This window comes from Tachyglossus aculeatus, chromosome 9 (assembly GCF_015852505.1).
Source record: "Tachyglossus aculeatus isolate mTacAcu1 chromosome 9, mTacAcu1.pri, whole genome shotgun sequence".
Classification (NCBI taxonomy): Eukaryota; Metazoa; Chordata; class Mammalia; order Monotremata; family Tachyglossidae; genus Tachyglossus; species Tachyglossus aculeatus.
This window is the reverse complement of record NC_052074.1, coordinates 25,352,324-25,377,860: the sequence shown is the minus strand read 5'-3', so window position 1 is coordinate 25,377,860 and position 25,537 is coordinate 25,352,324. Positions and strand designations below refer to the sequence as shown.

Sequence of the window (25,537 nt, the reverse complement as noted above, 5' to 3'; positions counted from 1 at the left end):
AATAAATAATTTCTATTTCATAATTCAAAGATAAGTTACATTAGTGCTGTGGGCTTGGAGGTGGGGTAAGTATCAAATATCCAAAGGTCACAGATCCAAATGCACCGACGAGAAGTGGGGAGCATTGTTTTATTAGTCAACCATATTTATTGAGTGCTTACTGTGTGCAGGGCACTGTATTAAGCGCTTGGGAGAGTACAATAAAATAGACATTCCCTGCCCAAAACGAGTTTACAGTCTCAAGGGGAAGAGGTTCTATTACCTTCTTCAGTGCTGACAGTGTATCAGGTGTTATTCAGAGTTTAGAATTTGATACTCTCCTTGCCCAGGGATTGCTTACTTTAAATCAAATGGGCCAGACCTAAGCATCACCGCCTATTTACCTAAAAAGGAATTAATACAGAGAAGGTAAGCATGTTTTTTATTCTACCAGCTTGTAAGCTGATTGTGTGCAGAGAACGTGTCTACCCACTCTACTGCATTGTGCTCTCCCAAGTGCTAAATTAATCCATTTATTCATTCCATCGGGTTTATTGAGCACTTACTGTGTGCAGAGCACTGTACTAAGCACTTGGGAAGTACAAGTTGGCAACATAGAGAGACGGTCCCTACCCAACAACGGGCTCACAGTCTAGAAGGGGGAGACAGACAACAAAACAAAACATGAGGGCAGGTGTCAATTCATCAGAATAAATAGAAATAAAGCTAGATGCACATCATTCACAAAATAAATAGAATAGTAAATATGTACAAGTAAAATAAATAGAGTAATAAATCTATACAAACATATATACAGGTGCTGCGGGGAGGGGAAGGAGGTAGGGCAGGGGGATGGGGAGGAGAAGAGGAAAAAGGGGGCTCAGCTTGGGAAGGCCTCTTGGAGGAGGTGAGCTCTCAGTAGGGTTTTGAAGGGATGAAGAAAGCTAGGTTGGCAGATGTGGGGAGGGAGGGCATTCCAGGCCAGGGGGAGGATGTGGGCAGCTCTGCACACAGTAAGCACTCAAAAAATACCATTGATGATGATGATGATGATGCTAATGATTGATAAATAATAGCAATCCAAATTTGGTAGGGAAGAATATATGAGCTTCTGTGATTTTTCTAAAAACTATGTTGCCTTTGCTTCTGGCAGATAAAATCTGGTCTGGGACCATTCGGGCTTCCTCCTGGAATTCTTCCCCCTTAAGTCCATCCCAACCTAACCCATTCCATCAAATCTGCTCCACTGTCAGGAGCCATGCCATTTTCCTGCTTATCACCATCCAACACCTTTCCATCAACCTTTGTATCAAGTCCTTTCAACTCTAATTTCTCCCTTAATAACTGCAGTATTAGTTAAATGCTTTCTCTGTGCCAAGCCCTGTACTCTATGCCAAGCACAGCAGACAAGTGGCAGAGCCTGGCTGGAGGAGAGGCTGACGCTGCTGTCATCCACAGAGAAGCAGTGTGGCCTCGTGGTTAAAGCACAGGCCATGGAGTCAGAAGGACGTGGGTTCGAATCCCGGCTCCACCACTTGTCTGCTCTGCGACCTTGGCTTAACTTGGCTATGCCTCATTTACCTCATCTGTGAAATGGGGATTTAGACTGTGAGCCCCGTTTGAGACAGGGACCATGTCTAAATGGATTACCTTCCATCTACCCCAGTGCCTAGAACTGTGCCTGGCCCATAGTAAACGATGAAAAAATAGCATTAAAAGAAAAAAAAACCTGCCTTTCCAATGACAGAGCTGGCTCCTCCCCCATATCCACATGGTGGGGTCAGCAGCTTGAAGTAGGTTTGGGGCTCTGCTCAGCAGGAGAGTTGGGAGAAGATTACCAGATATTAGGAGATCAAATCCTGATCCTGGAAGCAGCTCACTGCTGGGATCTGATAGCAATTTCCCTGGGATATTTCCTTGCATTAGGGAGAGACTAGATGCCCATGATTTGATGGGAGAAAAGCCAGAGAAATGTGATAAGGAAGTGTCCTCTGTCACTTAGAGAAGCAGCATGGCCTAATGAATAGAGCTCGGGCTTGGGAGTCAGAAGGTCTCGGCTCTGCCACTTGTCTGCTTTGTGACCTTGGGCAAGTCACTTCACTTCTCTGAGCCTCAGTTTCCTCATCTGTAAAATAGGGATTGAGACTGTGAGCCCCACTTGGGACTGTGTCCAACCTGATTTGCTTGGATCCGCCCCAGCACTCAGTACAGTCCCTGACACATAGTAAGCGCTTAACAAATACCACAATTATTATTATTATTGTTATTATTACAGTTTCTGTTGAACTTGACTCAAGATGGTGAATGAAGCCATCAGGAGTTAGCCCAGTCATCCGTAATCATTTCCGTTTTGGGCCGTTTGGTCATCGCAACGTGAAATTCTGTTCTGAGCTGTCTGTAGTCTGGGAGATGAAGCTTAGTTCATTCTGCTTCCTGGGGAAAGAATTCAGACAGCCAACAGTGCCAAAAGAAATCTTAAAATTCCATCTCATCCTTCAGGATTACTGCTCCCATGTGCATGTTCAGGAGAGGTCTTAGGTTTTGGGATCATTTCCAAATGCGTGTGTTAAGCGGACCCTGGCTATCCGAAACTGCCCCTGAGGCTCTCTTGGCCAGTTATATTGCGGGTGGCGAGGGGGTCGGGGGAAGGAGGGGAATTTTTTTTTTATTAGTTTGATGCCCTAGAGAATCCCACTATTTCCATTTCTCATCTCCTGCCATGCAGAAGATGGAGACAGCACCATCTCTTAAAAAAATTAAACCCTGTATATCAGCCCAGAGAGGCCGAGTGGCAGAACAAATGCTTTCTCGCCTCTTCAAGATGCGTTCAAAACCTACTGCATGTCGACAAGAAGAATGTATCTGAGGCACAGGCTGATGCTTTCCAACTCTGTGCTACTTTCTTGCCCCTTGGTTGCAGGCGGGGGAGATGGTATTGGAAATGATGGGTTACTGCAATTTTCCCATCTCTGACTTCCGTTGGTGGTTAATTCCAGGATGCCTGTCTGAGTGACGAGAGCATGCCTTTCATGTTTCTTCTCCAGGTGTTTTATGGCCTTCATTTCAGTAACACTTGCATAAGTTTCTCGAGCTATGCTTCCAAATATTGAAATACAACACTGCCACAACCAGAAGTGATTTCTCTCTCTATTTCTCCCTCTTTTTTGACCTTAAGGAAAATAAAATATGGCATTGAAAAGAGTCAATTTAATCACACTGGCATTCTGCCCTGGTAAAGGGAATGTGAACAAGACTTCATTGTTACTGCTTAGACAGCTGGATTTTGGGGGAGGCGTGACAGTCTGATTCTTTTGCCTTTTTGAAGGATAATTCCATTTTGGGGGCCACTAGCAATTGACTCATGACTCCTATGAATGCCATTCTGACCCCCAGATATTTTGGCCCAATGCTGTCCAATCACCTGCCCCACACAATTCCGCAGCTGTTTGACCTGTCCCCCTTGCCCTGGGCAGACATCAGCAGGGCATGTGATGGAACAGTTATGTGGGATTAGGTTGCTACAGGCTAGCCTAGAGAAAGAAGCATGATCTTGGGACTCAGGAGGCCTGGGTTCTAATTCCAACGCCACCACTCGCTTGCTGTGTGGTCTTGGGATAATCACTTAACTTCTCTGGGCCTCATTTTCCTCATCTGTAAAATGGAGATTCAGTACCTGTTCTCTTCCGCCTTTAGACAGTGGATCCTATGAGGAACAGGGACTATGTCTGATCCGATTGTATTGCTTCCATTCGCATTCTAGACTGTAAGCTCTCTGTGGGCAGGGAATGTGTCTACCAACTCTGTTACATTGTACTCTCCCAAGTGCTTACTACAGTGTTCTGCACACAGTAAATGCTTAATAAGTATGATTGATAATTCCTGCACTTAGTGCAGTGCTTGGGGCATCATGAGAGCCTAACAAATACCATGATAATCGTTATTGTTATTGTTGAACTATTCAAGGGAAGGGGTGGTCTAATCTAGTCACAGCCTCAATCCCCATTTTACAGATGAGATAACTGAGGCACAGAGAACTGAAGTGACTTGCTCAAGGGCACAAAGCAGACAAATGGCAGAACCAGGAGTAGAATCCAGGTCCTTCTGACTCCTGGACCCAGGCTCTATCCAGTAGGCCACACTCCTTCCTTAAATCTGGGATTAGAAAATCCCCAACAATGAAACTGGCGGAAGGGGCCAGGACACGGGTTGGCACCTTAAATTTGTGATTCTTCCTGATTCCGCTACAAGGAAGAATAATACGGGAAGCAGTCCTGGCCTATTGGACAGTCATAGTCTGTGGCAAGTGAAAAGCCACCACCGCTCAGATGGTCTCATTATTAGGGAAAAGTCAATTTGATTATTAGGCTATCTTTCCATTTTAATAATTTGAAGTGGTTCTAGCAGTGTTGGTTAGGAATTCCTTTAATATATGATCATGACAATGCCCTTTAATAATAGTACAGTGGTGTGTGTTTCTAGTTCATCTTTCTTCCAAATAGCCTGGAGTGCTTTACGCGTATTATCTCATTAATCCTCAGAACGGACACAGAGGTAGCCAGGAAGTGTTACGATCCCCATTTTATATGCCGGATAACCAAGACTTAGGTAGGTTAAATGACTTGCCCAAGGTCACAGAACAAATCACGGGAGATAGAAACGCAGATTTGCAGACCCCCAAACCAGCCTATCGGATGAGACCCCTTCCTCTAGCCAGAGGTGAGGATCTTTGCTCAGGTAGAGCGGGACTGATTCAAACGAGTAGTTGATAGGAAGGCTTTCCGGAGAGCTGGCTTTTCTCTCAGGCTGCGCAGAAGACATTTTGACAGGGAGATCTTGGCCCGAGAATTTGGCTCACCCTCGGTTAGACGGAGACAATCCTGAACCTGACCGGCATTCCCATCGCGTATGAAAGTGCATTCTCCCTCTAAAGGGAAGGGCCTTTCTGTCCGCTGAAGTTCATTCTCAGAGCTTCCTGGTCTTTGTGTCACTTATAAGACATTAATTATGCAGTGCCGGTAAAGCTCTCTGAGATCCCAAGATGAAAGGCACGGTGACAGTTCAAAGTCACTCTGATTTGTATTCTGGGAGACGTGTTTTGTCAGGGAAATGGACTCAGAATCACAGGGAAGGTAAATTTCTGGTGGAGAAACCGCATGGCCTAGCGGAAAGAGCCCAGGCTTGGAAGTCAGAGGACTGGGTTCTAATCCCAGCTCCGCCACTTGCTGTCTGCTGTGTAACCTCGGGAAAGTCATTGAACTTCTCTGTGCCTCACTTACCTCATCTGTAAAATGGGGATTAAGACTGTGAGTCCCAGTTGGGACAGGGACTATTTCCAACCGGATTAATTTGGGTCTACCCCGGCACTTAGTTCACTCCCTGCCACAGTCATTCATTCAATCATATATATTGAGCACTTATTGTGTGCAGAGCACTGTACTAAGCACTTGATTGTAAATGCTTAACAAATACCATTAAAAATTTAGTAAACTGGGGAGAGGGGGGAAAGGATGAAGGCTGCCTCCGTCCCCGTAACATCCCCCATTCCCCAAAGGAGCTCTTAAGGCAACCGAGTTTCCCGAAACATTTTGCATTTTTACAGAAATTCCTCCTAGAATAATCAAAAGCTCACAGTAAATTTTTCAATATCATGTAGCTCTACTAACTGAAAACTTTGCTTTACCTTTGTTCACTCAGCGAGCAATCTTGGGAAAATAAGGGGCTATTAGTAGCTTTTTTCATGCAGGCAGCCAGGCAGGGGAATTCATTTAGGTGAAAATATCTAAATGATAACTTTGCTTAGATCTGTAAATCGTGGACTTAATAGTTTGGGGATATATTAAATTATTTCTGTGTGCTAAACACTGTGCTAAGCATTTGGTAGGTACAGGGTAATAAGGTCAGATATAGTCCCTGTTGCACAAAGGCCCAACAGTATCAGAGGGAGGGAGAACAGGAATCTTATCCCCATTTTGCAGATGAGGAAACTGAGGCAGTTTTGCATTTCCCAGGAGTCTGTGGAAGAGCCTACAACTCCTGAGAACTTTGTGCCTGGTTTCTGAATGAATCCTTCAATGGCAATGTTTTTCTTTTTTTGTAATCATGGAAGGAAAATGATTCAAAACTACCTTTAAAACACCCTCATCCTTTTCCTACCTGGCTACCTCTGTAGGCTTTCATAAATTCATTCATTCATTCAATCATATTTATTGGGCGCTTACTGTGTGCAGAGCACTGTACTAAGCGCTTGGGAAGTACAAATCATCAACATATAGTGACGGTCCCTACCCAACAACGGTCACAGTTTAGAAGATAATTATGGCATTTAAGCACCTGCTATATGCTATGTGGTGGAGTAGATTCAAAGTTAGGTGAGCAAACATGGTCCTTGCCCCATCCGAGGCTCACAGTCCAAGAAATGGGAGGTCCGCAACTGCAGATTCCTACTCTTTTCTCCTCTAGCCCTTATCCAGTCAGTCAGCCAGTTGTATTTATTGAGAGATTACTGAGTGCAAAGCTCTGTACTAAGTGCTTGGGAGAGTACAATATAACAAGAAACAGACACAGTGAGCTTACACTCTAGAGGGGACTTCCCTCTATCGCTCTTCACTCCCTTCTGTCCAGAAGTACTGACAAAAACAACTGTGGCATTTGTTAAAGCCTATACTAAATGCTGGGGTGATACAAGATAATCAAGTCAGACACTGTCCTGGTTCCACATGGGGCTGTCTGTCTAAGTGGGAAGGGTAAAGAGGTATTTAAATACTCATTTTGTGGATGAGGTGACTAAAGCTCTGAGAAGTGAAGTGACTTGCCCAAGCTCACGCAGCATCAAAGCCTTACTGAAGGCATAACTCCTCCAAGAGGCCTTCTCTAAGTCCTCCTTTCCTCTTTTCCCTCTCCTTTCTGTCACCCTGATTTGCCCCCTTCATTCATCCTCCCCTCCCAGCCCCACAGCACTTGTGTACATATCTGTAATTTCTTTATATTAATGCTTCTCTCCCCTTCTAGACTGTAAGCTCATTGTGGGCAGGAAATACGCTTATTTATTCTTACATTGTACTCTCCCAAGTGCTTAGTACAGTGCTCTGCACACCGGGAGCATGCAATAAATAGGATTGAATGAATGAAAAGGGCTGAACTGGGTTTAGAACTCAGGTCCTCTGATGGCCGGGCTCCTGATCTTCCCAGTAGGCCAAGCTACTCAACAGCTCAGCCAAAGCTGCTCAGCTGTCTTTCCCACCTCAGGGCTTGGGACCAAATCTCTGGGAAGGGTGACCTTTTGTGCCTAAAGTGTTGCTTACTGATTCATTACTGTAGAGTGTGTTCATAAGACACATTAGATAAAGTGAAGTGGTTTCCCACTGAGCATGTGTTAAGCATTTGCTTTGGGACTGTGCCAAAAAGGAGAGGCAGAAGTAGGGATAGCATGGAAAAGAGAGGATGTTAACTGCACCTAACTGTTCTTTTTGCAAAGGAATCTGGAAAGGAATCTAGCTGAATTTCACTGAATTGCTTGCCCAGCCCCAGTAGGGAAATAGACTGGAAATAGGCCCGATAGAGAAAATAGGAAAAAAAAAAAAACCCAAAACAAGCTTATCCTTCTCCCCAAGACCGGCCTTCTTTGATCCATTTTGGTTGCTCTTAAGGGTACGTCTGTTGAACTCTCCTACAGAGTGCTGAAAATGGTATAGATACTTTCAGGCCTACGTTAACTGCCCCTTCTGACCTTGACCAAAAAATGAAATAGGCATGTCAATTTGGTGGGAACATTTCCATCTTTGAAAGTCCCTTTAGACTAAGCAGATGTGTGCTCTTTGCCGATAAATATTCACAACCTTCTTCCATCAGCTGTCAGTCATGACCTGCCTCTTGCGCTCTCCCCTGTTCAACAACCGCTCACCGCCAAGTTTGACATCAAGAAGGCTATTTATTTGTGCCCATTAAAGCTATGCCATGTGACACAAAATCATTGTAAAATAATACATTATTAAGTGTGTTTTCAAATACGGAAAAGGTGATCTGGCAGCCTGTCATTGATTGTTTCACTGTTGGGAGGGAAATAAATAAGTAAAATGTGGAATAGGAAGACCATACATTGTTCTTAGACATTCTAAACTGCAGTATTTGCTCCACTTTATTGATGTAGTTTTAAAGAGCACGCTCACTTCAGAGCCTAGGAATCCAGTGTCGTATATTTCCACAAAGGCTTTCTTGGAGAAAGCTTTAAATGCATTCTAGACACATCATTCAACCTCACAACTTCTCTGTGAGGTAAGTCATGGACGGGCCTTACTGCCGTTTTGGATCTTGTTATCGGATAGGGTCATGGTAAGGTCAACAGACTGCACCAAGCCTAGATCTCACCCACCCAAAACTGCAGTGTTAAAGGGAGAATCAGGCAGGCCAGAGCGGTTGTGCTTGTTAGAGACAAGTTCAGAGAAATTAAGTGATTGATTTGTGATTACTGAAATACGGACAGATCTAGATCTCTGATCTCCTGCCTTCCTAGTCTGCATGTCCAGAGTTCCACTCACATTACAAAGAATGACCAACCTGGAGACTCAAAAATGTCAAAAACCAAAGGAATCCTATTCTTTGCCCAACTCTTCCCTGTTTTCTACAAAGCTTCCAATTCCTGTTTCAGGTTGAGCCAACCCAATCTAGAATAACAGAACAGAACAGGTTCTTTCCTTATAGGAGAACTTGGCCTCAGCTGATGCCTGAATTCAATCCCTGATTTTCCTGCAATAAACTAGAATAATGGCAGTGCCAAATGTCATGTGACTCTGTGGCGTGGGTTCCTGACAGGTGGCCTGCCACTTCCATGGTGATTTGGTGGCACCTCTATCACTGTTATTGTTATTATTATTGTTTGCTAAATGTTTGCTATGTGTCCAGCACTGTTCTAAGTGCTCAGGTAGATACAAGTTAATCAGGTTGGACACAGTCCCTGCACCATGAAAGACTCACAGTCTAAATAGGAGGAAGAAGAGGGAAGCAGTGATGCCTAGTGGATAAAACACGGGGCTGGAAGCCAGAGGACCTAGGTTCTAATCCTGACTCTGCCATTTGCCTGCTGGGTGATACTGGAGGAGTCTCAACTTCTCAGTGCCTCCGTTTCTCAACTGCAAAGTGAGGTTTTGATACCTGGTCTCCCTCCTACTGTTAGCCCCACGTGGGAGAGTGACCGCATCTGTTAGACAAGTCACTTAATTTATCTGTGCCTCAGTTACCTCATTTGTAAAATGCGGATTGAGACTATAAGCCCCAGGTATTATAATAATAATAATGATAGTAATAATGGTATTTGTTAAGCGCTTACTATGTGCAAAGCACTCGATTATCTTTTATCTACCCCTGCACTTAGAACAGTGCTTGACACATAGTAAGCGCTTAACAAATACCATTTCATATATACATGCATTAATGTTGTGGGGCTGGGAGTGGGTGACTATCGAGTGTTTAAGGGGTACAGATCAAAATGCAAAGGTGATGCAGAAGAGAGGGAACATTGGGAGATGAGGGCTTAAGCAGGGAAGGTTTCTTGGAGGAGATACGATTTTAGTAGGAAACATTGTAAATCAGATGAGGAGCAAGAAGGGCTAGGGAGGTATATTCTTCTCTTAATCATATTTATTGAGCACTTAGTGGCTGCAGAGTACTGAGAAGCAGCATGGCTTAGTGTCAAGAGCATGGGCTTGGGAGTCAGAGGTCTTGGGTTCTAATCCTACCCCCACCACTTGTCTGCTGTGTGACTTGGGGCAAGCCACTTAACTTCTCTGTGCCTCAGTTACTTCATCTGGAAAATGTGGATTAAGACTGTGAGCCCCACGTGGGACAAGCTGATTACCTTGTAACTACCCCAGAGCTTTAATAATAATGATGGCATTTGCTAAGTGCTTACTATGTGCCAAGCACTGTTCTAAGCACTGGGGGGGATACAAGGTAATCAGGTTGTTCCACATGGAGGCTCACAGTCTTAAGCCCCATTTTACAGACGAGGTAACTGAGGCACAAAGAAGTCAAGTGACTTGCCTTCGCCACTTATTGGCTGTGTGACTTTGGACAAGTCACTTCTCTTCTCTTTGCCTCAGTTACCTCATCTGTAAAATGGGGATTAAGATTGTGAGCCCCCTGTGGGGCAACCTGATCACCTTGTATCTCCCCAGTGCTTAGAACAGTGCTTTGCACATAGTAAGTTCTTAACAAATACCATTCTTCTTCTTCTTCTTATTATTATTATTATTATTATCGTTATTATTATTAAAATGGGGATAATGACTGTGAGCCCCACATGGGACAACCTTGATTACCTTGTATCCCCCCCAGCACTTAGAACAGTGTTTGGCACATCAATCAATCAATCAATCATATTTATTGAGCGCTTACTGTGTGCAGAGCACTGTACTAAGCGCTTGGGAAGTACAAGTCGGCAACACATAGAGACAGTCCCTACCCAACAGCGGGCTCACAGTCTAGAAGGGGGAGACAGAAAACAAAACCAAACATACTAACAAAATAAAATAAATAGAATAGATATGTACAAGTAAGATAAATAAATAAATAGAGTAATAAATATGTACAAACATATATACATATATACAGGTGCTGTGGGGAAGGGAAGGAGGAAAGATGGGGGAGATGGAGAGGGGGACGAGGGGGAGAGAAAGGAAGGGGCTCAGTCTGGAAAGGCCTCCTGGAGGAGGTGAGCTCTCAGTAGGGCCTTGAACAAATACTAACATTATTAATATTATTCTTAGGGCATTAGCTTGGGCACCAGAAAACCGTGACTCTAGACCTTACACTTTATATGACTTAGTTTCTCTAGATGTGCTCCCTAGATAATCGCTCTTTCTTCTAACCTTCTTGGGGTACTGTGAATTTATTGAAGTAAAATGCTCTGAGCTGTGTAAATGCAAAAATCTCACAGAAAGTGCCCTCTTTCCTCTCGAGTAGGTCTTGAGAGTCCCCTCGGCAGATCCCTGCTGTTTCCAAGCCTTTCAAAGATGTGGGAATTTAGCAGCTCTAGGTCTGTCCCCAGGAGCCCGGGAGGAAGGGCTCTGGAGAGCCAGCCCAGCCCCAAGAGCAAAACGCTGTTTTAGAAATAAGATGAATGAAAGTACCTCCATCTTCCGGGTGATGGAGAAAAGTCGAAGCTCTAAGGCACAGCTTCAACTCCGATCAGCTCTGGGACACTGCTGCTTCAGAGGTTGTGTGAGTTGGGAGGGAAGGAGGGAGAGGGAGACATTTCTTGACGGCTTCTGGGCCTGTGAGCCAGAGACCTGCATTGTGATCCCTGTTCCACCACTTGTCTGTTGTGTAACATTGGGCAAGTCACTTAACTTCTCTGAGCTTCAGGTATCTCATCTGAAAAATGGGGATCCCCATGTGAGACAGGGACTCTCTTACAGCACTTAGTACGGGATAGCTCATAGTAAGCACTTAACAAATAGCATTTAACAAATATCATAGAGAAAGACCTTCACAATAACGTTTGAAAATTCTCTAAGGCCAAATGAAGAAGTTCAGGCATTTTCAGGTCTGGTTCAGATCCTAAATACGGGCCTGATGTCCTGATGGGTTTCAAAGGACTCCAGATGATTTTCCCAACTCAGACTAGGTAGAACCACAACAAACCCTCGAGCCAGGGGCTGTTGCATTCATGAATCAAGCAGAATGCTACCACCGAGCCCAAGTCTTTTTACGTGGCCTCGAAGTCTCATCCAGGACTAGAAAAATTTGAGTTCTGATTCCTCCCTCTCCGATCAAGTCCCAGTGAATCAACCAATCAATAAATCAATTGTATTTATTAAGCATTTTGGCGCCTTTTTAAGAATGAGGGAATGTGATGCTTGAGAACTTGTGTGCAGAGCACTGGCCTAAACACTTGGGAAAGTCCAGTATAATGGAGTTGATAAACATATTCCCTGCTGCAGTGAGCTTACAGTCCAAAATCCATTTTTTCTAGACTATAAGATCATTTTGGGCAGGGACCATGTGTACCAGCTTTATTATAGTGTACTCTTCCAAATGCTTATATGGTCCTCTGCCCACAGGAAGCATTCAAAAAATGCCATTGACTGAAATAATTAATATAGTCAATGTGGCAGAAAGGTTTGAGTTGCTTAGTTTTAGTTTAGCTCTCATTGATCCACTCAGGTAATTGTCAGGCCTCACTCCCTGAGCGGTGTAGACGCAACACATGTTATTTTACTCTAGATGTATTAGAGAGATTATCAATCAGTATTTGTTTCTTTGTCTTTATGCCCAGGGGAGAGCACAGTGGACTCCACATCAAATAAACCTTCAATCCATCCTGATGTCTTTGCCTGGAATATAACCTGGATTATGAAAGACTCCTCTCCATTCCCCTCTCACCGGGGCCGATACGGTAAGTGAATAAGCATCTTTCAAATGTCATTTACTAATTCCATGTTGGAGAGTGTGGCAAGGCATGACCTCCTTGCATTGTCAGTCAGTTGGTCAATCGAATTTACCGAGTTTACATTGTGCAGAGCACCATATTAAGCAGTTAATAGGGTACAATATAACAATAAAACAGTCACATTCCCTGCCTATAATGAGCTACCCCACCACTCTCATGATGCCTCCTTCGCTCTGGGGTCTAACATCCCCCCCATCGAATTTTACATCAAATGCTGCCTGTTCTTCCTCAACAATATTTCTAGAATCCACCCAATTTTCTCCACAATACTAGTTCAAGCTCTTATCACATTCCACCTGGGCCACTGACTCTGCTTTTTTGCTGGTTTCCCTGCAACCTGCCTTAATCCATTCAAGTACCATGCATGGTCATGAGGATGAAGATGAGGAGAAGGATGAGATGGTATTTGTAGGAGGAAGGAAGAAGCGATGATAAAAATAGAAATAATATTGGTGGTATTTGTTCAGTATGTATTAGATGCCATATGTTACCGACTTGTACTTCCCAAGTGCTTAGTACAGTGCTCAGTACACAGTAAGTGCTCAATAAATATGATTGAATGAATGAAAGAACTGGGGTAGATAAAATCAGATGAGACATAGTCCCTGTCCCACAAGGGGCTCCCAGTTTAATGGAGAGGCAGAACCGCTAATTTAATCTCCTTTTTTACAGATGAGGAAAAGTCACAGAAGTTAAATGATTCACCCAAGGTCACAGAGCAGGCATGAGGTGGATCGAGGATTGGAACCCAGATCTTTCTACTAGGATAAACTGTTTCTCTAGAACAGGCTGTTTTTCCCAGAGCCATTTGCAGATGAAACTGGTGGGTTTCCATTCCACAGACTCCTGCATTTGAGCCTTTCTAGATTACAAGTGGACATCTTTCCCAAGCTGGAAAAGACATTTTAATGACAGTTAATAACTTGGTTCATTTGAAAGCTTCACACTTGGACAGAGTTTAAAGAATTTCAGCTCTGAGTGAATTTTTTACATGGTGCATGTTATAAAGATGCAGGGGCACCTTTAGTCACTGCTGCTAAAATGATTCCCTTTCATATGGAAGGTTTGGTGTCAAAATCTGAAATACATTATGCATCAGGCTGAACTCAAAGTCAGCTCCCCTGCCATCATGCCCAAGGAAGTCAGTGGCATTGGGCTCTGATATAATAATAATAATAATAATAATAATTGTGCTATTTAAGTGCTTACTATGTGTCAGGCACTATACTAAGTGCTGGGGAGGATCTAAGCACATCAGGTTGGACACAGTTCCTGTCCCACGTCTCAATCCCCATTCTACAGATGAGGTAACTGAGGCACAGAGAAATGAAGTGATTTGCCCAAACCCACACAGAAAAGTGGCAGAGCCAGGATTAGAACCCATGACAGAGGAAAAGACCCAGAACAACCATTTCCAGCAGTAGTAGTGGCATTTCAAAAAAAGTGGTATTTATTTAACCAGGAACTATACTAAGTGCTAGGGTAGTTACAAGATAATCAGTCAGAAATAGTCCCAGGCCCTCATAGGGCTCACAGTCTAAGATGAAGAGAAAAAGAATCTGGAATTCCCATTTTACAAGTGAAGAAATTGAGGCACAGAGAAGTTAAGGGACTTGACCAAGGTCACACAGCAGGCGAATGGCAGAGCTGGGATTAGAACCCAGGACTTCTGACTCTCAGACCCACGCTCTATTCATTAGACCACACTAGAGGAAAGGACAGGAGGAAGGGAATGACGACTGTAGGTGCCCAGAGACATCCAGAAGCCTCTGTTCTCTGGCTCTCTCTCTCTAAACCTGCTCTTCCCTGCTGACAGTGTTCTGGTCAGAAATATTTTTCACTTTCAGCAATGCCTTCCGTGTAACATTTCCTTCTGCAGACACATGGCTGGGCACCAAACAGAGCTGTATCTTGGGTCCTGCAGAGTGGAGGGCAGTAGTAACTAGCAATAAAACAAACCACCAGTATCAAACCCGGGGGTGGCCAGTCAGCCAGCTCTGTCCTGTTTCAGACAGATGCCTCCCTTCTCACCAGGATAGGTGTGCGCTTCCCCACCTTTGTTTTATGGGAAGAGATGAGGTGGAGAGAAGGCTAATAAGATTTACTCACCCCCAGCCTATAATTATCTGCTTGAGGAAAAAGTTTGACCTACCTTTTTGAAGACACCCCATATTTCTTCAAATTTATGTCCGGGCCTTCTTTGTTGCATGCTATCTATCCTCTCCCACGGCAGTTGGTATTGGATTCCAGCTTTTGCCTGTCTCCTCGCCTGAGCGACAGAGGCCTGTTAATTTCACCCCCCACAAGCGGAGCGCCCCATCTTTTTGATGGAGATCTCCCAAAGTTTCCACTGGGCCTTTAGTATTTGCTGCCTAGGCTTGGGGATCCCTCAGCTGACTTGGCCAAAGCTCTGGGCCTGGCTATCTGGCTGAAAGATGTAAATTCCCCCAAGAAAAGGTGGAGAAAGGTAGACTCCCCGCCAAAGACACAGAGCCCTGACTTGAATATGAGGCATGGTGGAATTTTGGTTGTTTAGTAGTCCAGAGAGGCGGAAATGGATCAACCCCTGATCTTTCCTACTTCCATACAACTGTTTCCCTTAACAGGGATGTCCTGGGTGGGAGATTATTATTGTCATTATTACATCCATCTTTGTCAAACAATGTACTAAGTACTGGGTGAATTCATGATCATCAGGTAGTACACAGTCCCTGGTGCACATGGGGTTCACAATCAAAGGGGAAGGAAGAACAGGTGCTTCATCCCATTTTACAGATGGGTAAACTGAGGCACAGAGAAATTAAGTGATCACACAGAAAGCAAGTGTCAGATCCTGGGCCTGGGCTCTTTGTGACAGTACACACTGCTTCTCTGATGTCTTATTTACTCTTTGGATAGTAAAAGGGGAAAGAAAAGACCATGTGGAGGGAATCCTCCACAGAGGAGGGAGTCCCGGGTTTAGCCTGGAGCCCAGCACATGCAGTCTACCACACCAACCTTCTTGCAGGGTCCAGGGTGCCTTTTTTCAATTTGGGACAATCCCAAGAGAAATCAAATGAGTGATAGGAATATTATCAATGGTCACTCTTGGTCTCCCCCTATATTACAATCTCCCCAAGTCTTTCCCAGCCCTTCCTACAGTGTTCTGTCCCTTGGGGACATGAGCGATTCTTCTAATCGAGAAAGGTTGATAGTCCTGACTTGGACTGTATAGGCACTGGAAATTGCATCTTCCTCCCAATCTCCAACCTGATGCTTGGGAAGGGAGATGGCTCTCTTTCTGAAGAGAAGCAGTGTGATCTGGTGGAAAGACCGCAGGCCTGGGAGTTGGGGGTGAGGGCGTGGCTAGCGAACAATAATAATGATAATAATATAGTAATAGTGTTTGTTAAGCACTTACTATGTAATGAGTACTATTCTAAGCACTGAGTTAGATACAAGTTACTTAGATGGGACTCAGTCCATGTCCCACATGGGGCTCACAGTCTGAGGGAGGGAGGACAGGTATTGAAACCCCATTTTTATAGTTGAGGAAACTGAGGCATAGAGAAGTTAAGTGACTTGCCTAAGGTCACACAGCAAAAAGGGGAAGATCCGGGATTATATATATATTATATATCTGTAACATCTGAATAAATCTGTAATGTATTTATTTACCTATTTATTTATATTAATATCTGTCCCTCTAGACTGTGAGCTCATTGTGGGCAGGACTGTGTCTGTTGTTATAGCGTACTCTCCCAAGCACTTAGTACAGTGCGTTGCACACAGTAAGCACTCAATAAATAGGAATGAATGAATGAATGCTTAGAAGCCAGGTTTTCTGACTGCAAAGCCTATGCTCTATCCACTAGGCCCTGTTGCTTCTACTCCCTGCTCTGCCACTTGTCTGTCATGCGACCTTGGGCAAGTCGCCTGTGCCTCAGTTTCTTTCTAATATGGGAATTATTTACCTCTCTTCCCTTCTACTATGAGGCCCTGATGGGGCAGGATCTGTATCAGAGCCACATATATTCCATTCCTCCAGAACCTCACACAGTGCTTAACACCTAGTAAGTGTTTAACAAATAGTAGTAGTAGCAGCAGTAAGTCCTTAACAAATACCATTATTATTATCATTATTAATTATTTAATCCTGATCCGCAACCCTGGAGCACCATCCGGGCTTCTGGTATTAACTAAAACTTGTATTAAACCTCTGTTTGTGTTTAGGCCCATGGGGACCCAACTAATTTAGTGACTGGCATTGTTGAAGAGGAGGAAAAATTAGTCTCCTTAATTACTCTTTCTTTCTCGTCCCGTTAATGGATCAATTTTTTTTTATTGAAAAGGCTGAGTGAATTAAATATTAAAAAACCCCCACAAAACCAAACAGGACAACTGGAAAAGCCCTGAGCCTTCTGATGAATTGGCGCCAATGACTCTGGCAAGCAGAAGCTGTGATCATTTTTCTAAAATGACCCATTAATATGCCTGGCACAAATCATCGCCGCAGGCTTCTGGAAAGGCAGCAGGGTTAGGAAGTCGCTCCCGGCTCCTTGTTACACTTCTAGTCAGAGCTGGTAGATTTCCAGATTGGCTCAGTGGAAAGACCCCGGGCTTTGAAGTTCAAATCCCGGCTCTGCCAACTGTCAGCTGTGTGACTTTGGGCAAGTCACTTAACTTCTCTGTGCCTCAGTTACCTCATCTGTAAAATGGGGATTAAAACTGTGAGCCCCCTGTGGGACAACCTGATCACCTTGTAACCTCCCCAGCGCTTAGAACAGTGCTTTACACATAGTAAGCGCTTAACAAATACCATCATTATTATTCCCTTAGCTGGAAGCTCCTACCCATCTGAGTCATGCTCACCTGTTTCTGTCCATTTCTCCCCCTGCTCTAAACAGGAACCAATCAATCAGTGGTATTTATTGAGCACTGACTGTGCAGAATGCTGGACTAGGTGCTTGGGCGAATACATGGGAAGCAGTAAGGCCTATTTGCAAGAGTACAGGCTTGGGAATCAGAGGATAGGGAGAAGGGGTCACCTTGAGCTAGCTGGGCTCTCACCTTACAGTAGGATGGTCAAGGCCAGACAGCTATTTCTTGTCAATGAAGATAGCAGGTGCGGCAGCATGGATGGCTTTCATCCAAATCCACGTGTACTTTCGACCGAGGTTGGAGATTGTGGAATGCTAATCAAATCTGGGGACTGCCTCTGAGGCCCTGGGTGCATCACTCAATACCTTGGAACTTCACTTTGTCCCCCTGAGTAATGGGAATAGCCTCTACCCACCTCTGAGTTAGGGCTGATGTGAGGAATGACAAGCAGGGAAACTTGTAAAGTGCCGTTGTAGCTCTCAGTATCTTTCATTACTGTATATAACTGTAATTTATTTATTGATATTAATGTCTGTCTCCCCTTCTAGACTGTGAGCTTGTTGTGGTCGGGAATGTGTCTGTTTGTTGTTATATTGTACTCTCCCACATGCTTAGTACAATGCTTTGCACATAGTAAGAGCTCAATAAATACAATTGAATAAACAAATGAAAGATGTAATGCTAATGACATTGGATGATCTGCTAAAAGAGGGATTTCTGAGTCCTATTCTAGACCCTGCTGGCTCACCACCCCAGTGATAACGCATGCCCCCTTGGGCTTCAGTTTCCTCAGTGCGTTCATGCATGGTCAGACAATTGTTTAATGAGTTATTCTCCCTTGTTAAGCTCTTAATGAAATCCATTCTCCCCTTCCCACTAAGGTAAACACATCTGACAACCATCCTCTGCTCCCTTCCCTGATCCGGTTTGTCAGTCAGTCAATTGTTATTTTTTGACTGCTTACTGTATGCAGAGCACTGTACTAAGCACTTGGGGGAGTGTAATAGAACAGATACATTCCCTGCCAACAACAAGCTTACAGTCTAGGAGACAGATGTTAATATAAATAAATTACAAATATGGATGTAAATACTGGGAGGGAGGGTGAATAAAGGGAGCAAGTCACAGTGATGCAGAAGGGAGTTGAAGAAAAGGTAAGGGGGGCTTAGAGAAAGCCTCTTGGAGATGTGCCTTCAGTAAGGCTTTGAAGGGGATCCTTCCTCATGTGGAGACAGGGAGACTAGCTTGGCTTTCGCTTATAGAAATATTTCCCAACACTTATTATTGTCACTATTACTATCATCATCATCATTGTATCATTAAGCCTGTATTTGTTAAGCTGTAAGCTTCCTGTGGGCAAGGATCACGTCTATCAACTCTGTTATACTGTGCTTTGCCAAGCACTTGGTACTGTGCTCTACATACCCTATGCAATAAATGGGGATTAAGACTGAGCTCCATGTGGGACATGAAAAGTGTCCAACGATTATTTTTTATCTACCCCATGCTTAGTACAGTGTCTAGCACAAATAAGAGCTCAAAAAATACTATTAAATAAATACCATGGATTGATTAAGCATTTCCTATGAGCCAAACGCTGTCCAGAATATTGGGGCCAATACAGTGCTTAGAACAGTGCTTTGCACATAGTAAGCACTTAACAAATACCATCATCATTATTATTACAGGGTAATCATGTCAGATACAGGCCCCGTCTCACATGGAGGCTCTCATGTGGAGACAACGGGTGTAGCAAAAATTTTAGTTAGACTAACACTCCCGTGATGTTGGGTAATACTATGTGTGGGGATGCCAAAGCACCGAAAAACAGAAATAAGTTTGCTTGAAGCCATGTAGTCACTTCCGGAAGGGTGACACCAGCCGCAGGCCATTGGAGAAAATGAAGGCCATAATGATTGCTCCCAAGGAATGACTCAATGGGAGCGGAGGGCTCATATCGAGATTATGTTTCTTAAATGCTGGCTGCATGCAAGATGTTGCCATCCCTAATTACTTTTCCTCCTGCCCTTTGAAACCTGGCAAAGGGAGATGGGCTGGGCGGCCTTTCCAATTCTTCAGGGGCTGACGCTACTCTGCTCCTACCAGCTGCCCCATCACAGGAGGTTTAATTAATATGTGTAAATTACTCTGTGGTCCCTCCCCACAGGCCTCTGAAAGAGGAAGGACCATTACCATTATTGAGCTTCTTGCAGCTATTTCGAGTGAGAAGGGTATCGCAACTGAGTGGCCTGGCTCAGTTGATATCCTTGAGATGAAATGACTCTGTTGCACTCCTGAGAGAAAGAAAAGTTCCCAGTGCTCAGCTCCTTCATGCGGTTATGGAAATTAAAGTCCAGAAAGACCACCAATACAACTCCCAAGGGCCGGCTCAAGATAATTCCCTGCCATGTACCACTTAAGAAAACCCTGCCTCCTTGTTTTTAATATCCCAAGTGCTCATGTTTCCAGGACTTGCCTGGGGTGTCTATTGTGAATAATAAGAGTGGCATTTGGTAAGAATATATTATGTTCCAAGCACAGGAGCCTCTCTTGATCTCCAGCTAGAGATTGCCTGACAATTTCTCTGCTGTCCTGATAGTGGATCGGGAAATCCAGTCCAGAGCTGGACTCTCCCAAATGCTTAATACAGTGCTCTGCACATAGTAAGCTCTCAATAAATATGATTGAAAGAATGAATTAATTCTCTTCTCACTCTTGCTACTGAGTCACTCTGGCAGAGCCACTGGTCTCTTGACTCTAATAATAATTAATAATTATGGTATTTGTTAAGTGCTTAACTATGTGCCAGGCACTGTAATAAGCACTGGGGTGGATACAAGCAGATCAGGTTGGACACAGTCCCTGTCCCACGTGGGGCTCACGGTCTCAATCTCCATTTTATAGATGAGGTAACTGAGGCCCAGTGAAATGAAGTGACTTATCCAAGGTCACACAGCAGACAAGTGGCAGAGCAGGAATTAGAACCCATGACCTTCTGCTCCTGTGCTCTATCCACTACGCCATGCTCAATCAATCAATCAGTGGTATTTCTTGAGCACTTACTTTATGCATAACACTATTCTAAGTGATTGGTAGGGTATAATAAAACAGTTGGATGAGCTTATAATCTAGAAAACTGTATTAAGCACTTGAGAGAGTACAATAGAGAACAAGAGAGCTGGTAGACACAATTCCCTACCCACAGGGAGCTTATAGTCATGTGCTTGGCTCTTCTTTTGGGGTCTCTGACTCGCTAGTCCAGGCCTTGATCCCAAATTTCTCTCTACCTTTGCCAAAGATGGTGAACATTTCTGGAAACAAGTTCTCTCTTCCATTTCCTTTATTCTTTCCTCTCTCTCCATTCATCCTTCCTTTGTTCACAGAGAGGCAATCCGTCTTCCTCCTTGAGGTTTACCCTCTTCAAATCTCCAAGCTCGGTTCAACCGGTCTTTCCACACCTTTCACTCTGCCTGCGCAAAAGGCATCTGTGCTTACTGGCGGACTTCATTCATCCTGTGTAACCTTCTGAAATTCGCAGGAGGGCCTCTTTGAAAGAGAGTGTTCTAGTGATTGTAGCCCTAGGATTGCTTTTTCTGCCATCGATGCAGAACTAAGAGGCAATGGCCAGGTTGCTTTACATCTTTGTCCTGATTTATGTATTTCTCCAGCACCCATGACCCTGTTTCCTTGGCATGCTGACAAGCATGCTATTTCCTTGTAAGATCAAAATAGTCAGGGAGGAAACCTTTTCCACCTTTAAGGGGCCCCAGCTCCAGGGATTCGTGCAGGACAATGCAAGGGCAAAAAAAAAAAAAGCTGATGGAAATCGTTTCTCTTCTGGACCAACTGGATACTGGGGATACTGAATTTCTGAGTTCACTGACTCCCCTACATTATGTGGCAAATCATGATGCTTTGGACCAAGGGGCTGATGCTTTGTGTTCACCTGGACAAGCTTCTGCTGAGGGCCAGCCCAGCTCTCTGTGGGCAGGTAGTGTGTCTGTTTATTGGTATATTGTACTCTCCCAAGTGCTTAGTATAGTGCTTTGCACATAGTAAGTGCTCAGTAAACACAATTTCTAGACCATTTCTAGACTGTGAGCCCGTTGTTGGGTAGGGATCGTCTCTATATGTTGCCAACTTGTACTTCCCAAGTGCTTAGTACAGTGCTGTGCACACAGTAAATACAGTTGAATGAATGAATGAATAAATGAAGTGTAGGAGAGTTAGTGAACTCAGGAATTGAGAGAAGCAGCCTGGATTAATAGATAGAGCATTGGCCTGAGAGTCAGAAGTGTCTGGATTCCAACCCTGGCTCTGCCACTTGGCTGCTGTGTGTACTTGGGCAAGTCACTTCACTTCTGTGGGCCTCAGTTACCTCATCTGTAAAATGGGGCTTAAGCCACACATGGGATATGGACTGTGCCCAAGCTGATTAACTTGTATCCACCCCAGTACTTGTGGGGTATACACACAGAAGGCCATAGAAAAAGGAAGGCCTTCAAGTGCAATCTAATTAAGCTTCCTGAAGCTCTGTTTTGAACCCCAGGCTTTGGGCAAGTAGTAATGAGATATGAGAAAAAGAACAGAGGAGGCTGGTGTCTTTCATTTGACATTCATTTCATTCGGTGTCATTCATGAGAAGCAGCGTAGCTCAGTGGCAAGACCAGAGGCTTGGGAGTCAGAGGTCATGGGTTCTAATCCCGGCTCTGCCACATGTCTGCTATGTGACCTTGGGCAAGTCACTTAACTTTTCTGAGCCTCAGTTACCTCATCTGTAAAATGGGGATGAAGACTGGGAGCCCCAAGTGTGACAACTTGATCATCTTGTATCGTCCCCCAGCGCTTAGAACCGTGCTTCGCACATAGTAAGCACTTAACAAATGCCATCATTATACTCATTTCACTCCTTGTGAACCCACTCCCTGTGCAAGGGGTGGGGCTGGTGAAAATATTTCCAGAATTGCTGAGGTTTCAGAAAGGGTGGGCTAAACTCAGAGACAAGGCTATCAGCAACGAAGTCCTCTTGCACAACCGCTGCAGTGTTTACACTAAGGATGGAACCTTGATGCAATTAGGGCAGGGGGTACCGCCAGTCACACATCAATCTCTTCAGCCACTCCTGGAAAATAACACCAACAATACATCTCAATCGCAAAAATGAAGGACGAAGTTGTCGTGTTTCTGATGACTTTTTGCTTACACAATCCGAAGGAAAAAAAAATCGAAGACTTTCATGTTATGAGCAGAGATTTTCCAACGTTCACAATGAAAGTTTAAACCAACTTAAAGGGCAGTCTAGAAAGATTTTGCTGTAGGTGATGTGTTTGTGGGAAGTAGCATGGCGTAGTGAATAGAGCACGGGCCTGGGAGTAAGAAGGTCATGGGTTCTAATCCTGGTTATGCCACTTGTCTGCTGTGTGACCTTGGGCAAGTGACTTCACTGGGCCTCAGTGACCTCATCTGTAAAATGGCGATAGAGACTGTGAGCCCCACATGGTACAGGAACTGTGTCCAACCCGATCTGCTTGTATCCACCCCAGCGCCTAGTACAGTGCCCGGCTCAGAGTTAAGTATTTAACAAATACTATAATTGTTAATATTGTGTAATTGAGATATGGGAGAGATGGGTAATAATAGCTTTGTTGCTTCAGAGATGATGCTACCACTTTTAGGATTGTATCCATGGATATGATTCAGTTGGGTAACTTTCCCCGACTCCTATACTCTTTAATGCTACTCCATTAGATTGTACTCTCCCAAGCTCTCAGTACAGTGCTCTTCACACAGCAAGAGCTCAATAATTGCGATTTATTGATTAGCTTGAGAAGCAGGGATTCACAGGGTACTTAGAAAACAAAGCAAGAGTGGCCTCAGGAGGGAGCGAAGCCCTGTTGCTGCTGGGCTCTTTGTGGCCCCGCTAATTGCCCCGCTTCCCTCTGAATCAAGAAGTGAGTGGTAGTTATTGAGTGGTTACTATGCGCCGAGCACTGTACTAAGCATTCAGGAGAGTACGATGCAAGAGAATTAACAGACAGGCTCCCTGCCCACAACAAGATTACAGTTTAGAGAGGGCAACCAGATAGCCCATCAGACCAGGACTGGGGAGATTCTTCAACTGGAGACTCTCTGCCTCTTCTTTTTAGTTTTCTACTGAGGCTTTGGTTTTGAGACAGGGGCAGGCATAAACCCATAATCTTTAACCTCCCAGTGGAAAGATAAAGAAATTAAAGAAAAGAGATGGCTCAGGTGGAGTAGGGGCAATGCACTCGCGATCTTCAAATGTATGGTTTTCATTTGCACAAGGGAAACAGAGAAGCAGCATGGCCTAGTCAGTTAGTCAATCATATTCATTGAGCACTTACTGCATCCAAAGCATTGTACCAAACACTTAGGAGAGCATACTATAACAGTGTAACAGACATTCCCTGCCCACGACGAGTTTATAGGCCTAGTGAATAGAGCACAGGCCTAGGAGTCAGAGGACTCCACCACTTGTCTGCTGTGTGACCTTGGACATGTCACTTTGCTTATCTGGGCCTCAGTTACCTCATCTGTAAAGTGGGGATTAAGACTGTGAGCCCTTTGAGGGGCAGGGACTGTGTCCAACCTTATTAACTTATATCTACCCCAGCACTTAGTACCTTGCCTGGCACCCAGTAATCACTTAACAAATACCATTAAAAAAGTAAGGAGCTGGGCTTTAGAGTAGATTAAAAAATTATTTGCCAAAAATGGGTCGGGGGAGAATCTTAGCTCTTTACTTGGGGTTTGGGAGGATGAAGGATGAAGTTGTCGTGTTTCTGATGACTTTTTGCTTACACAATCCGAAGGAAAAAAAAAATTGAAGACTTTCATGTTACGAGCAGAGATTTTCCAATGTTCACAATGAAAGTTTAAACCAACTTAAAGGGCAGTCTAGAAAGACTTCATGTCGCCATGATGGGACACTTTCTCTTCCTGAATAGGAGGGTCCGGCTACTGATCCAGAAACCTGAGGTGCCCATCATTGATTAAACACAATCTTGCTTCAAAACAATGGACAGAGCCTTCTCCATTGTTCAGGGTCAGCTCATTTCCACAAGATTTATTCAGTGTCTGCTACGTGAGAATCCCGGGCTGTGGTGCTTGGGAAAGCAGGGTAGCCTAACGGAAAGAGCACAGGCCTGGGAGTCGGAGGATGTGGGTTCTAATTCCGCCTCTGCCACTTGTCTGTTGTGTGACCTTGGACAAGTTACTTAACGTCTCTGGGTCTCACTTATCTGTCAAATAGAGATTAAGACTGTGAGCCCCATGTGCGACAGGGACTGTGCCCAACCTGATATCTTTTTTCTACCCCAATGTTTGGAACAGTGCTTGACACATAGTAAGTGCTTAACACATATCATTGTTATTATTACATACAATAGAAGCAAAAAGTATGCCCTTGCCCTCAAGGAGCTTGCATTCTAATGGGGCATGGCTATTGCAGTTTAGCTGCTGGTTCTGGGCTGCTGCTGTTTTCACACCTCATTCTGGCTCAGGTTTTGGGGGACCCCATTAGAAGACAGGATGCCATGGTACAGACAGAGCAGAAGGCAGTGCTGTGCCAGCAAGAATGGGTAAGCGGGCCTATGTCAGGTAGTGACAAGACTCTGGGCTCCTGTCTCCTCTAGACCAAAACTTTTGTTGATGTGGCCTACTTCGTTACTTGGCATGTAGTGGGGCTGTGGGATGAACACTTCAAATGTTCCCTCCTCACCTCTACAGGGAGAATTGTATGTTCCCTGAAGGTCTTTAAAACTGTGCATTCCCTTAAAGAGCCTGTTCACATGGCTGAGAAGCTCACCATTTAGCCTAGCTTCCAAAGAGGAGAAGCTTTAAGAACCTCTTTTATGGTTGAGCCGGCTGTCTCTCCCTAGGTGAACTGTTGCTTTCATAAATAATTGATGTCGCCATGGAGGCTTTACCATATTGCATGGTTGCTTTTTGTCCTGAATCCAAAACAGCTCAATATCAAAAGGAGGCCATCCCTCTCTTGGACTAAGACTTCACACAAGTTGTTTCCTTGGGGAAGAAGACTTACGGAACTGAAATGGTTCCTGTCTGGATAATAATGATAATAATAATAATGGTATTTGTTAAGCACTTACTGTGCGCCAGTCACTGAACTAAGCACTGGGGTGGATACAAGTTAATCAGGTTGGACGAAGCCTATGTCCCACATGGGGCTCACAGTCTGAATTCCATTTTGCAGATGATGTAACGGAAGCC

The 25,537-nt window shown here is 44.3% G+C and overlaps 1 protein-coding gene across 1 annotated transcript in view; it reads left to right on the top strand.

Moving 5' to 3' along the window:
- Window positions 1-12,080: 12,080 nt before the first annotated feature.
- The window catches only part of ALK (ALK receptor tyrosine kinase), a 364,842-nt gene continuing 351,385 nt past the window's right edge, over window positions 12,081-25,537 (top strand). The window contains exons 1-2 of the mRNA XM_038750862.1: window positions 12,081-12,093; window positions 12,251-12,370. Of these exons, the coding sequence (XP_038606790.1) occupies window positions 12,081-12,093; window positions 12,251-12,370 (133 nt within the window). The remainder of the gene's footprint in view (window positions 12,094-12,250; window positions 12,371-25,537) is intronic.